We start from the raw sequence: 13,591 nt of genomic DNA, 5'->3' as shown, positions 1-13,591 counted from the left end.
ATAGTTAACTTTACCATGCAACGGCTATCAGCAAAAGTTGATATTTTTGTGATAATCTTCAGATCAAATAGCCTCCTTTCTTGTATTAAATGATTTGGGATTAAGGGTATAAATACCTAGTAATGTTACATTATTGTAATATTTAAGGACCAAAGAAAATGTTACCTAATCAGTCGAATGGAATGTGTGGTTTTATTGTGACTGTTTGGAATTTAACTAGCAGAAAGGATATTTTTGGGCCCTCACTCTGTGTTCTGTGGGGGGGGGGCAGGGGCAGCTCTGCACTAATTATGAGTGTGTCAATAACAACAGACGTTTTTCCATCCTGACACTTACTCCAGGGTTAGGAAATTGATAAGAGCATTACCATGGCAACAGCACGCCGAACAAAGGGAGGGACTTTTCTTTGACCCACAAGTTCACATCGCCATTTTTGATTAATCACAAAGCCACCTGATTTGCACGAGTGTTTTCCATAGGCTGGGGAGAAAAAAAAGAGATTTCCACATTGTTTGTGATTTCCACATAGTTTAGCGAGCAAAAATAAATAAATAAATAAAATCTTTACCTTACCAGACGCTACTTTTTTTTTTTAATAACAGACCTGCATGAAACTGGAGAACAATTTTGATGACATCAAACACACGACTCTGAGTGAGCGAGGAGCACTCCGAGAAGCAATGAGGTATGACAGGGTCACCATGGAAACAGTCAAAGATTGGGCAAAAAAAAACTCTTCATTTTTGGGGAACATATTAGTTTATTGCAGCGTTCAGCTTCACTCTCAGTGGTATATCCCTGTGGCCTTATGTTTGAGGCCACAGTAAAGGTGGTAAAGCACTGTAAAGCCCTTCAGTGTTTATTTTATATTTTAAAATTTCTCACAGCTTATTCCGAAGAGGTCTTTTATGCCTTGACACATATATGTATGTATTAATTGTACAGGTATTTTATTTTCTGTTTGCTTTCGCTTAATGGTAACTTGTGGGACTTGCGTTTGATGCCTTTATTTGAAGCCATACAATATTTGATTTTGTACAAGTCAAAAGGTAGTAGCTCATGCACATATCTTATATTAATATCACTGCAATTTAGATGATATCTTGACCTCCAGTCACATAAAAATGGATACTCCTTGCATTAAGTATTTAAAAGGTTTAATCATTTTAAATAAAAGCACTGCGTGCCGTCATGATGTGATTTTGTACTCTTTTTGTCTAATTATCGGCTATTATAGTTATATGAAGAAGGTCCAGCTGATGAAGCAATTCATTTTCGAGCTGGAAATATAGTTGTATGTCTATATGTTTGTGTCTTTTTTCATAAGTTATTTTATTAAAATTTGCCTGATATGGGTGACTGTTACTCTGATCTTTAAATTAAACAGTCAATTAATTTAGTTTTAATATAAAAGTTATTCTATTATGTGATATATTTTTCAGCTCTGCATCTGAAAGGATGTTGCACTTTGTTTAAAATCTCAGCCCATGATTTCTTACGAACCTGCTAACGCCACCGTGATTCCATTGGTACAGTACACCACAGTGTGTTACGGCTACAGTAAGACAGGAATGTTCGTTATCAATAAGTGAAATTGATGGTGAGCTGTCAGCTGGCTTCCAGTATCGCGATGTCAGAACGTTTGAGAGAACAGGGAGTGAACAGCTTAGGTTGGTACTTAGATTCCAGGTTTGGTTGAAGAAAGTCACAGTTTGTTTATGTTTGTTTTGATTCCTGAAGGTGGTGAGTGAAGGATTTTGCATATTATGTAGGTAAATATCGAGTGTTTGTGATATCAAGATAAATGGTCACATGTATGTTACGTTTGTAGACAATGGAAACATCCTCTCAGTGCCATTAGATAGCCTAGCTTTATTTGAAAAATGTTGACGATTCTGTGTTTATTGTCGCTAGATTGCAATAAAAATGTTTTACCTTTCTTTTTTTAATTGGTGTATTGCTATGAATCTATCTATGAATTATTTTGAGTTATCTAAAGTACAAACTGCTAAGCGGTTCATAGGTATAAGAGTCCTCATTTTGTTTGTTTTTAATAGAATAGGATTACAGCACCTGCATGTTAATCAATGTAATCTTTATCTGAAATCTAGGCATCTTAAACAGGAATATGTCATTGGCGACAGACAAACATAACCAAAAATAATTAGCTGGATATTTATTATGAGTGATCGTAAGCTATTTTCCAGACTTTTGAAGACTTCATAGAAGATGCATATCTTCCTAACATGTGTATGTGTAAAAAATGGATAACTTGTGCCAAGCAATTTTCCCTGACAAATTCAACAAACACAAACACCAACCACCTTAAAGCCTGCATGGTGAAAATGGAGATCCATTAACATTCAACTGATTTAATTCCTTTGTAGCTGACCCCCCACTGAGCTGTGCAACAAATTTGATGAAAGAATTGGATTCCCCCACCAAAAAAAGCTAATAGCGTTGGACATCAAAGTCTGAACAGCAAGCCTTTATCTGCAAATGATCATAAGAAAGTTTAAGCTTTATGGTCTACTGCTCAGGAGCTAAGAAATGGTGTGACTCTGACAATCAGATTCCTTATTTGCCTTGGAATGGAAAGTAGAAAGTATATACTGTAATTTACGAGCAAATAATTATGCAATATAGCCAGTGACATATTCATGGCACACAAGGGGCTTAAACATATTCTGGTATTTCCCTTAACATATGAAATATTCACTATTCCCTTAGTAATAATATCAGCTTTTTTTATCAATATGGAGCTAGTTAAAGGAAACTTTTTTTCCCCAGGAATTAATGTGTTCTACCTCAATGAAAGGGTGTTTCCGGTATGTTCCCGGTGGTCTGATTTCCTCAAGGTATTTAGTTTCAGCTGTATTACTGGCATTATTTTTTCAGCCTTTTGTAAGTATCAGTGATCTGGATAGTGAATTACTATAGATCTTTCTTGAAGCTCAATATCTGATGAAAAAATTAAGATGGAAGGTTAGCACTTGTACAGTATGTAATATTTGTTATGCATGCAGTGCTATGTAAATTGTATGGTTATTTACTGCCATTGTATGAGAATGATTTCGGAAGATGTGGGTGTATCGGTGTATCACTGATAAACTTTTTATATATTTACAAATAAATTCCCTGGAAAAGAAGCAAAACATAGTTTTTTCTTAAGCATGTTTTGTTCTGTGATGATTATTTCCCCCTTTTTTCTTAATTGGGAAACTTGGTCATAATTACTCTCAGCTTAGTAATAATGCAGTGTAAAGTGTATGGAGAGCAGCCAACCATATGATTAAAAACACAGAGAACCACCAATCAAATATTAGCATATTCTGCAGCGTGTGTCAGGACTGTATGCATGTTATATCATGTGACACTGTGACACCATGAAAACACTGCTGACACTGTGAAGCCGCAGCCCTTTTCATATCGTTTATCACCAGCAAATGCTGTATAAAAATGTAGGGTGAGGGAATGAATGTTTCATCATTGGCTGGTGTGAAACGCTGACCTGCGCTTGACAAGGGCAAAGAGGGGGTGGCAGGCGACACGGATAGACAGTGCGGGGGCCTCAAAGGAAAGGCCATCAATCCGGGAGCGCTAATGAATGCCGTCGCATGCCCCGCGTGGCATGGAAAGATGCTGCATATTCGTGTCCGTGTCCTAATCAACTGGGCCGACCGTCAGAATGAGCGAATAGTGCAGATGCCATGGGGCTGGCTGGAGATGGATGGTGGCCATCCCATAAACCTGGCTCTCCTTGATGAGGCTGCTACTGGTTATTTATTCATTTTTTTAAAAACAATTTTGCGATGCATTTACCCCTTTAAGCCCTTCTCCGATTTGAGTGACTCGCCGGAGGAGCACAAGGACCGAAGGAACATCTCATTGATTGGCACCAGCTGGCCTTGTCATCGGGCATTGACCTTCGTTTCTGGGTGATTAAATTTGAGGATAAATCCTCATTAGATTAAGAAAAAAAAGTATTTTTTGTAATCATTTGCATTATTCTCATAAATATTTGTATTGTATTTTATTTTTACCATGATTGTTAAATAGGATGTTAAAAACATGTAACAGCCTGTAATAACAGTGGCACAGATGGTGTGTTTTGTAATTTACCTCTGTGCAGACTGTTGTGTGCATGGTGTGCATAATTCTCCCTAATGCTGCTCTCTGCTGTCCTCTGCAGGTAACTGTTCTGATCATTTGTTGCGCTTCGTGTTACTATTTGCACTCAAATGGTTTGTTTACAAGAATATGGAATATGGAATATGGCATGCATGAATATTAAAATGTTAGGATTATATTCTAGAAAGAGAAACTTTTCCTTTTCTTTTCCTTTTTTTTTTGCTTTTTAATGCAAATTCCATGATCTGGGAATGGTTTTACAAATACATAGAACTGGTCAAAAATACTTGTCACTGGTGTTTTTGATGTCAGAAGCGTACTGGCAATTTTATGGGTACTTAAAACACTTCACAGCTGTCCAATAAAAAATGTAAAAAAATAACTCAATGTCCCCTAGTGACATCTCCACAAGATCTTTATGAGGACTGCCTTTTGAAAATTTTTTGTTTGACGTGTAAGACATTGCTGAATAAACAGTTTGTCGTGATTTTAAAGTCAAATTTCATCTTAAAGTGTACAGAAATACTTATGAATATGATCGTTATTAAATTGCCAAGGTGATTTGTGAAAGCAGTAGCGTGAGGAACACTACTGTTGAAATAAGAACAGAGCAAAAGAAGGATGGCACACATTTGCGATGCCTCTGGTATAGTCAGCCTTTATACCATTACAAGCACAGCTGTATGTCTGCCTGCACTGCATGTGGAATGTTGTTGTGTTGCAGTCAGGGTTTGTTGAGTGGAGCTGTTGGGGTGATTGTGCTGTAACCACAGTGGAGTTGAAGGGCATCTCTTTAACCTTCTCCATCTGCCTGTGCTGATAGCACCGTGCATTGTCCCCGTTTGCATGCTGCTGTTTGCTGTCCCTGTTGGGTCCTGTGTTGGCTTCCATACGAGGACAGCTCTAGGGATTCCTGTGGAAACCGCCAAACATGCCATAAAGCTCTTCTCCTTGCCTGGATTCCTCATGTCTGTTATTATGTTTGATGTGCACAGTGAACATCTCCATCATATCTTTATTCTTTTTTGGTTTATTAATGTACCTTTTTTTCTTGCTTTTATGTTCTTTTTGGCAATTTTGCTACCACTGTGCTATACCTACATAGCATATGTGATCCTTGTTAGAATGCACTTAGATTTTAATGTGTGAGTGTATATATATGTGTATATATATATATATATATATATATATATATGTATATATGTATGTATATACAGTATATGTATATATGTATGTATACATATATAAATAAATGTTCCAATATATATATATATTGCAATTACTCTTGCACTTTATGTCATTTGTGTCCTTGCTCAACTGCCCTGTGTGCCTTTAATTGCCAAATAAAGTTATTTTGAATTTGAATTTAAATATATATAAAAAATCCCTTATTTGGTAAACAGGCAAACTCTACCGGCAAAGTGATGCCACTTTGAGCCCAGTGCTCTGGAAATATTGCACAGTGTCGCCCAATTTTGTCACCCAAAATAATTTTTAAATGTTATATTAAAAGCTGGAAGTCATACTATGTACACCTCGCTAATGAGGTTTATTGTCTGTTTTCGGTTTGATAAACTGTCATTGATTAGCTATTTTAACTATGTTCAGTATTAATTTATGGTTGCCCTTCACAAAAAAAAAAATAGTAATAAATTAATGCTGGAACTTGAGTTGCTGTAAATCCGTGATCTGGAAATTCGATAAGCTTCAGCCTTTTGTGGAAATATCCTCCCCTAGCTACTGACTTCTAGTGGTAGGTTTTCTGCATGGCAGGTAAAATTACATCCACGTTTACTAATAATGAGGCAGAAAGGGAAAAGCCCCAAGACTGACCCTTGAGCCACAAATTGATATACATTACTTTAACATGACTTTGACAGGTCTCTATTTCTTCTGCCTTTGAGCCAATGGCACCATAAGGATTGATAAAAAGATTGTGGTGGCTTACAATTGTAAAGGCGAGGAAGTGAAACTAAAGGGACAACTGTCAGAAGATTGCAAGATATCTTTGACAGTTTTAACGAGAGCTGTTTCTGTGCTATAACTGCATCTCAGTGCTGCCTCATTTCTGCTCTCTGCGGCCAGGAGCTGGTGAGAAATGGCATTTCATCGGGATTATTTGGGGTAAAGAGTAAAATTGCAGATGTGGCCATCAGTCAAAAACTCTTTATAAAATGACTCTGAGACTACTTTAAATGTGTCTTTTTTGTTTCTGAAGTGGGAGAATCTTTTTTAATGGATCCCAGTGTCAGAACTTTCAGTCTTGTGTATATGTTACAGAAATATATATTTACTATATGAGTATAGTGTTTTACTATATGAGTATAGTGTGTTATATTCACTGCTAAGAATTAAAATATGGTGAAATATTCTTCAGGTGTCTTTTTTATTGTTTTCCAATAAAACTTCTTGGTTGCATCCTTTTTTTTATCATTTTTTTTTTTTTTAGAAAATTCTTGAGTAATTTATATTCCCGTTTTTGCCCTTAAGCTGTTTTCAAGTGAATGCTGTGAATTTAATTTGCTTGAACATTTTTTTTTAAATTCTGCAGTGTAAGTGTTAATTGTTGATTTGGAAATGTAATTCCCTTCTTCCTCACGCTGACAATGACAATGAAAATGATATATTAGCAATTCTGATTAAGGAATGACCTTTACGGCTAATTTGTTGTTCTCATCAAAAGTCACTGCTTTCTTTCAAATTGCGTTGCCTTTGCATGTTAAGAATATTGCGATTATAATGGGATATTATCAGTTGATTTTAACACTTTCAGATGCTGTTAGTGCAAATGGCTCAATCAGTAGCCATTATTTTAATAGTCTTTTTAAAGCTGTACCTCAGTAGGACACCTTTGACAGCACATTTAACCTTCTGCACCCATCTTGGCATTTGTAAATGAATGTTTTAATTGTTTTAAATGCATAGAACTGGATGCCTCATATAGATCGTTATGATGATTGATAGCTGATTTTGAAGTCTTCCTTTTTTGCATTGATGACGGTTTACTAATCTGAAAGAACGAATAAATAAATACAAAATTGTCATTTAAAAGCACAGCTGGAAATACTTATTTCGGGTATTAACATTAAAACAACATGGTTGACTAAGGTCTTCCTGTTTGAGCCGCTGCCGTAGACCTTCAGAAAGGTTCTGTTTTACCGAACTCTTTGGTTCTTTCGCTGCTGTATGACTGTTTGAATGCATAGGCATCGAAAAAACATGAATTACATAATTAGGCAGACGTACGCACAAAGGGTTTGTATTGCCCTGGAATATGCACAAAGTGTGTGAAATGCCTCATTCATAGATGGGAGCTGGGAAGCCATGGAACTGCTTTGTGTGAACACTCAGGGAAATAAGTCGTATAGTAACTTGATTTTATTATGCGCTGGAAACCACAGGTGTCGCTCCGAAGGTGCAGAACTCAGAAATGTTCTTTTGTGAGGGTGCTCTGTGTGCCTGCCTGAATTACTGTGACCCAGGGCAATTCCTGAACAAATAAGACTGCCTTTGTGTGCGCATTATTTTCTGTTGACATTTACCATGCACTTGGACGGCTGGCCGGGGAGATGAATGAGGGTCTAAAATGTAGCTGTATCATCCTGTGGCGTTAATGTTACCTTGAGAGGAAAAAGCAGGGGAAAAAATCTTTCCAATATAAAGCCAACATTAGCTTTATATGATGGAACGGTAAACAGGTTATTTTTCTTTTGGGTTCTTTGTGATCTACCCCTTCAGGTTTCTGTAAATCTTTAATTGTTCTTCACTGAGAATCTTACATACTAGGTTTTCCATGCATAGGGTTTTTATTGTATGATGTTTGTGTGCTTGATCTCTTTTCTTAGAATTAGTGTTTTGGTCTCTTCCCATTAGTTCTAAGCCTCTTAATAGTTTGTATTTAGTTTCTAAATCTTAATTGTTTTTCTTATTTCTTTTAATAAAACACCACCATATTATCTGTTTAATATTCAATGTATTGTTTCATCTATATTGATAATTATTAATTTTAATTAAAATTGAACGGAGCTAGCTAGAATACTTTAGATGTGCCTGTAGTACTGTATACACCATAAATATACATTTAGAATGGTTGTAAAATTAACTGATCTTGTATTTCAATTATTCTTATAAAACCAGAACAATCACTGGTATATGTTGAGGGGTGCATATGGATTGCAATCAGGATCCATGTTTGATGAAAGATTGCAACAGTTAATTTACTGGAATCAGTATTTGAATAGTCACATATTATACTAATTTGAACAAAACTTCATTGTTGTGGTTGCGTATGATATTTGGTATTTTATAATAAAGTATTTATATTTTTGTGATCACATCCAAGGTTAAAACAAATTGTAAGTTTCTGTGTAAATGGTTCATTTCATTTATGTTTTTGCGACTTCCTGAAGTATGATGCTCCTGTCTGGCCTACTGTTGCTCTTGTTTGGCTCAGTAAGCTGCAGTGCACTTTGGTTATTTTTTTTTTGTTTTCCTTTTTTTCTCCTAATGCAATTGCTGCAATGTAATAAAATAAACCAGCAAGGCTGGAGGTGACCTGAGGCTGGGGTCCAGATCCAAAGGTTTTAAGCTCTAGTGACAGCAAGGGGGATGCATCAGTTTAAAAAAAAAGAAAACTGAGCAAAAGGTATTACTACTGTACTCTGTTTAAATACAAATCTTTATATTCCTGCAAAGCTTAAATTCCGCAGTGCAACAGGACTTTCTTGGAATTGAACATTGACATCTAAGTAGTGGCAAAATATTTTGATGAACTTACTGGAGTAGATTGTGTTTGTGTGTGCATTTATTCCTTTATTTACGGTAAGTTCGGAGGCACATTATTTTAAAACCGACTTATTTATTTTTATCTGTCCTTGTGATATTAATCAGGCTGAGCCTGGAGAAGAGACAGGCTCCTGGATAAAACCTCTGCAGCATTTAACTTAACGTCTGCATTGCGCGACCATTCCCTATGTTGCAGTGGTGGCTGTTCCGCTAGATGGGACTCTGATGCAATATCTATTATGCTGTGGGCAAGGGATAATTTATTGTCAAATACAAAAATAGGTCAACACTAATGTCACTTGATGATCAACCACCCAGATTTAATAAAACATCTTACGGGTGTGCTTTCCTGTGCGGCCGCTGCTCCTCCAGTGGTACTAACGCACCGCACTCGCTACTCCTGTAATTACCCCTCTGTCAGCTTGATAAGTAGTATTAATGGGAGCCATGTGCACTTTAGTCCGCAGTGAGCTCTGAGAATTGCAAGACGGTATTATTACAGGAGGCTGGCTGCACTGGCCCTCTCTCCATCTCTTTTCCTCTCTTGGTACTTTCACTTTTTGTAAAAAAAAAAAATAAAAAGACAAAACGCCATTCCAATACATGCCTCTTCCTTGCATTAGCCCTCGCTTGACTCTCCTTTAATTCTCTTCTGTGGGAAAAGCAGGTTTGTCTAGTTTGCTTTCTTGGAGCTTTGTGTATCCATAAAGTCTTTTTAGAATGCACATGTTCATACAATTATTCTGCATGCACCAATTATATCTGCTTGTTTGCTAGGAGGGAAACGTCCAGTATTAGATGAGGCAGTTCTGTCTTAGGTGGTGAAGTGAATACATGTATTTTCTTATTTTATTTTTAGGTGTCTTAAATGTGCAGATGCACCATGTCAGAAAAGCTGCCCAACCAATCTGGACATTAAATCCTTCATTAGTTGCATTACTAACAAGGTAAGATGTCTGTTTATTTGGGTTTTTTTTGCTCGTTTGCTTGTTTGTTTGTTTGTCTTTGTTATCTTGATTCTGGAAGCAGCTACACAATTTTTTATACGATGCAAACTGACATCCTGGAATCTTAGAGTTGCTATTAATTACCATTTAACGTCATCTATTGCTGTAGCTAAGGATACACTGTTCTTTTTCTGCGAATGAGGTACAAAGTACAAAGTTTAACATGTACCCTTTGCCATCTAACCACGATCTGTATTTTTGAATAAAACTGTTGACGAACTTATTGAGACTGTTTTCCACGATTTTCTAGCACATGGCCTCACTGCACAAATGAACAGTCTAATGATTTGAATTTCTCAGTGAAACCAGGATGGCAGACCATCTTGGTTTAAAAATTGCAGGAACTGGTTTTGTAATATTATCTCTGGCAAATTTACCAAAATCAGTAAATGATATTCTGATGTTTTATGTATGTTAAGTATTATAGGCAATTTTCTAAATTTCTGATTTATACTAACTTTCGACTTTCAAACATACAATTAATGCTTTTTCAACAGGCCTTTAATAATTAATATATTTCTTGAAAATTAAAGAATTAAACTTAATGCAAAAGTTAACTTTCCCTTTGAACTGCTTGGTATCACGTAAAGGACTGTTACCATCAAGACTAATTATTTTTCAAAATAGATAACCATGCTGATATTGCATATTTGAATTTAACAACAATTATGCTTAAGATATAAAATATGACTTTCTTCTGAACTCAGGGTTTTAAAACAAAAAGAAAAGCTGTACTGTTGTCTCTTTGTCTTCACTAAAGTCCATTTTCATGTTGTTTTGTTTTGCCAGGATAATCAGAGTAGACATGCACCAATTATATAGACTTTCTAATTAAATAGCCAGAAAGGCTTAATGGTTTTACTTTAATGAAGTACGACACAACTAATGGTCAGCTGAAACTCTGAAACAGGTCTTATCTGTTTAAATAGTCAATGTAACCTTTTCTATTTAAAGGGCATGTCAATTAAACCACACTGCTTTAGACATTAGACAAAATTCTGAACTTCTGTATACAAGTTCTCAGTGTTTCTTACATTTTTTATTTTTTTCATAAAATTAAGTTGAAAGCAAGAACAACTTTGAAGATTATATTTCAAAAGAGATCAATTTAAGAAAATTATTAACTACATTGTTTTTACTGAAATATTCAAATATTTTATTCAAAAGCCCTTTTTGGTAGGCATCCACTTTTTAAAGAAAATAATCTGCTTTTTTCTTTATTGAAATCAGCCATTGATTGTATTTCAGAGCTTGTCTTAATATGTGTTACTTTATTGCTTTTGTAATTTTAAGTTTTTCCTGTGACCCATTTAGTCCTCATACTGTATATAAATATAAACGCAGTGCATTGACTAGGTAACGGTAAACACTTATGTGTGAACAGGGGAATTAAATGACAATGTTTAGAGCAAATAAAATACAGAAATTTGTTGGAGGGCATAATGATAGCATACACGATAATGAAAGTGAACTTCAGCTTTTTCTCTGCTATGGCCATTGAATGGCCGTCCTGTAAAAATACTAGAAGGCCTCAGTCATCATTATCCTAGGAGTGCTTGTTACAATGTTTTGTTGAAAACTAAATTGAAAAATCCAGCAACCTCTCTGCTCGCTATTTGCCGTACAAAAGTCAAGTTAGGCACTGATTTCAGAAATGAAAGGGAGGGTGGGGGGTGTAATCTTTCTGAATTCTTGATGAGTAATCAGCTGCTAGATAAATGCGGGCTTCACTTTTTTTGGAGTCATCAGTGACAGTGAGATACGTTTTGCCTTCTAGCTCAAAATTTAAGCTCTTACGCAACAGTGGTACTTAAACCTCTTCTTAAAATAAATGGAGTGTGTAAACTATTTCACAAAGAAAAAAAATATGTATGGAGCACTGCCGTCTGAGTAGTCTAAATATTAATATGGCGTCAAAGCAGAGGAGTCTTCAGGGGAACATTGTAACTGCAACCTCAAAATGAAAAGTACATGCAGGGCTATGTAAACGTTTGCAGCAATTTTTTTTCAGGTCCAGCATGGTGATATTGCCTTGCTTAATTACAGATACAAAACATTAAATTAGCTTTTATCTATTTTTTTTTGTTAGCCTTTATTTATTTGTTTATTTTTTTGAGAATGCAGGGTTCCTGGAGCAATTGGGGTTAAGGGCCACGGTTAGGGGCCCAAGAGTGAAATCACTTTGCCAACCCTGGGGTTCAAACTGGTGACCTTCTGATTATAGGCATAGCACCCTAACCCGCTGAGTCATACACTGCCCCCCCTAACATGCCTTTATTGCCAAATCAATGGAATAAGCTATGGTATGATGACGCGTTCTACCTAACGAAGGCCTCGGACTTAAGAACTGGGCTGGAGCTGCTCCCTGTGACACCTTGGCAACCTGCTATTTCTTGACCAGAAGCATCTCCAGCCAGGGTGTCGGTGTTATTGGACGGATGTATTGAATTGAAAGAAATAGCTGCCAAATGTCAAAAGCCGCCCCTCTACATGAAATGGGTTGCAGTTTCGCTCAGTGCCACCTTTCACGGAAGACGTGGAATTAGATTAAGTCTTAAGCCGCGGATATACTTAGGCTGTACTGCCAGCTGCCACTTTGTAACTCTGATGCTAAAGTGTTATTCTACTTAAAAAAAAAATCTCCTTGCCCAGGTTGGCTTGAAAGGGAAGAATTTGTGCCAAAGTTCTATAATAATTTTTGAAATCTTCCTTAGCACCCTAACTTGTATGGAGTTGGTTCTTTGTATCTGGAATCATTCAGGGCCTCTGAGGATCCCTGATAATCCCTTTGTGGCTTCCTGTGCACCTTTCCTGTTCATATGCATCGGGCACATGTGTCTGTTGCAGAACTACTACGGTGCAGCAAAGGCCATCCTGTCGGACAACCCGTTGGGGCTTACATGCGGCATGGTGTGTCCCACGTCTGACCTCTGCGTGGGGGGCTGCAATCTCTACGCTTCGGAGGAAGGTCCCATTAACATCGGTGGACTGCAGCAGTTTGCCGTGGAGGTAGGTCTAAATCTTCCCGTAGTTGCATCAGCCTCTTTGAATTGTACCTTCTCATTTACTGCTGTCGTTCTACACCATGTGTTTCTGAATCTGGGAAGACACAGACCTGTTGTTTGCATTCATCGTGTTGTGTATCCTTCTTAAGACTTCACTCGAGCTGCTGGATTGTCAGTTTAACCCTTGTTAGCGTTTTTTTGTCCCGCTCACCAGCCATGTTCCTGCGTACTTTGGCAGTGATAACTCCGCTCCTCTCGGTTAAGTTCACGTAAGCCGTGATGGAGTGGCGCTCTCTCATATCCGAATCGCATTAATGTCGCCCCCGAACCCCCCGCAATGGCAGCCTCTGCCGCTCAGACTCATGGTGTCTGTCAGGCCGCACCATTACAGTCATAATTCTCCCTTATTTTATCACACAGGCCGTCTCCTGCTATGATAAATGTCAGATTTACCATTAGAAATACAAGCTTACACAAAATGAGGGGAAAAGGGGAAAAAATGACTTATGGTAGATGTCAAAGTCACCACGCATCAGAGAAGTAAATGTGAGTGTTTGTCTAAAACACGAGATGTGAAATCAAAGAAAATTCACTTTGTATCATAAATAATAAATAAATACATGCATACATACATACATAGAGAGTGGGAAATATATATTTATA

General features: G+C 36.9%; 1 protein-coding gene across 1 annotated transcript in view; it reads left to right on the top strand.

The window, feature by feature from the left end:
• The window catches only part of dpyda (dihydropyrimidine dehydrogenase a), a 121,281-nt gene that overhangs the window by 13,196 nt on the left and 94,494 nt on the right, over window positions 1-13,591 (top strand). The window contains exons 3-5 of the mRNA XM_023804550.2: window positions 603-685; window positions 9,776-9,863; window positions 12,771-12,932. Of these exons, the coding sequence (XP_023660318.2) occupies window positions 603-685; window positions 9,776-9,863; window positions 12,771-12,932 (333 nt within the window). The remainder of the gene's footprint in view (window positions 1-602; window positions 686-9,775; window positions 9,864-12,770; window positions 12,933-13,591) is intronic.

The sequence above is a fragment of the Paramormyrops kingsleyae genome, chromosome 15, assembly GCF_048594095.1.
Source record: "Paramormyrops kingsleyae isolate MSU_618 chromosome 15, PKINGS_0.4, whole genome shotgun sequence".
Taxonomy (NCBI): domain Eukaryota; kingdom Metazoa; phylum Chordata; class Actinopteri; order Osteoglossiformes; family Mormyridae; genus Paramormyrops; species Paramormyrops kingsleyae.
This window is presented reverse-complemented; position numbering and strand designations above follow the sequence as displayed.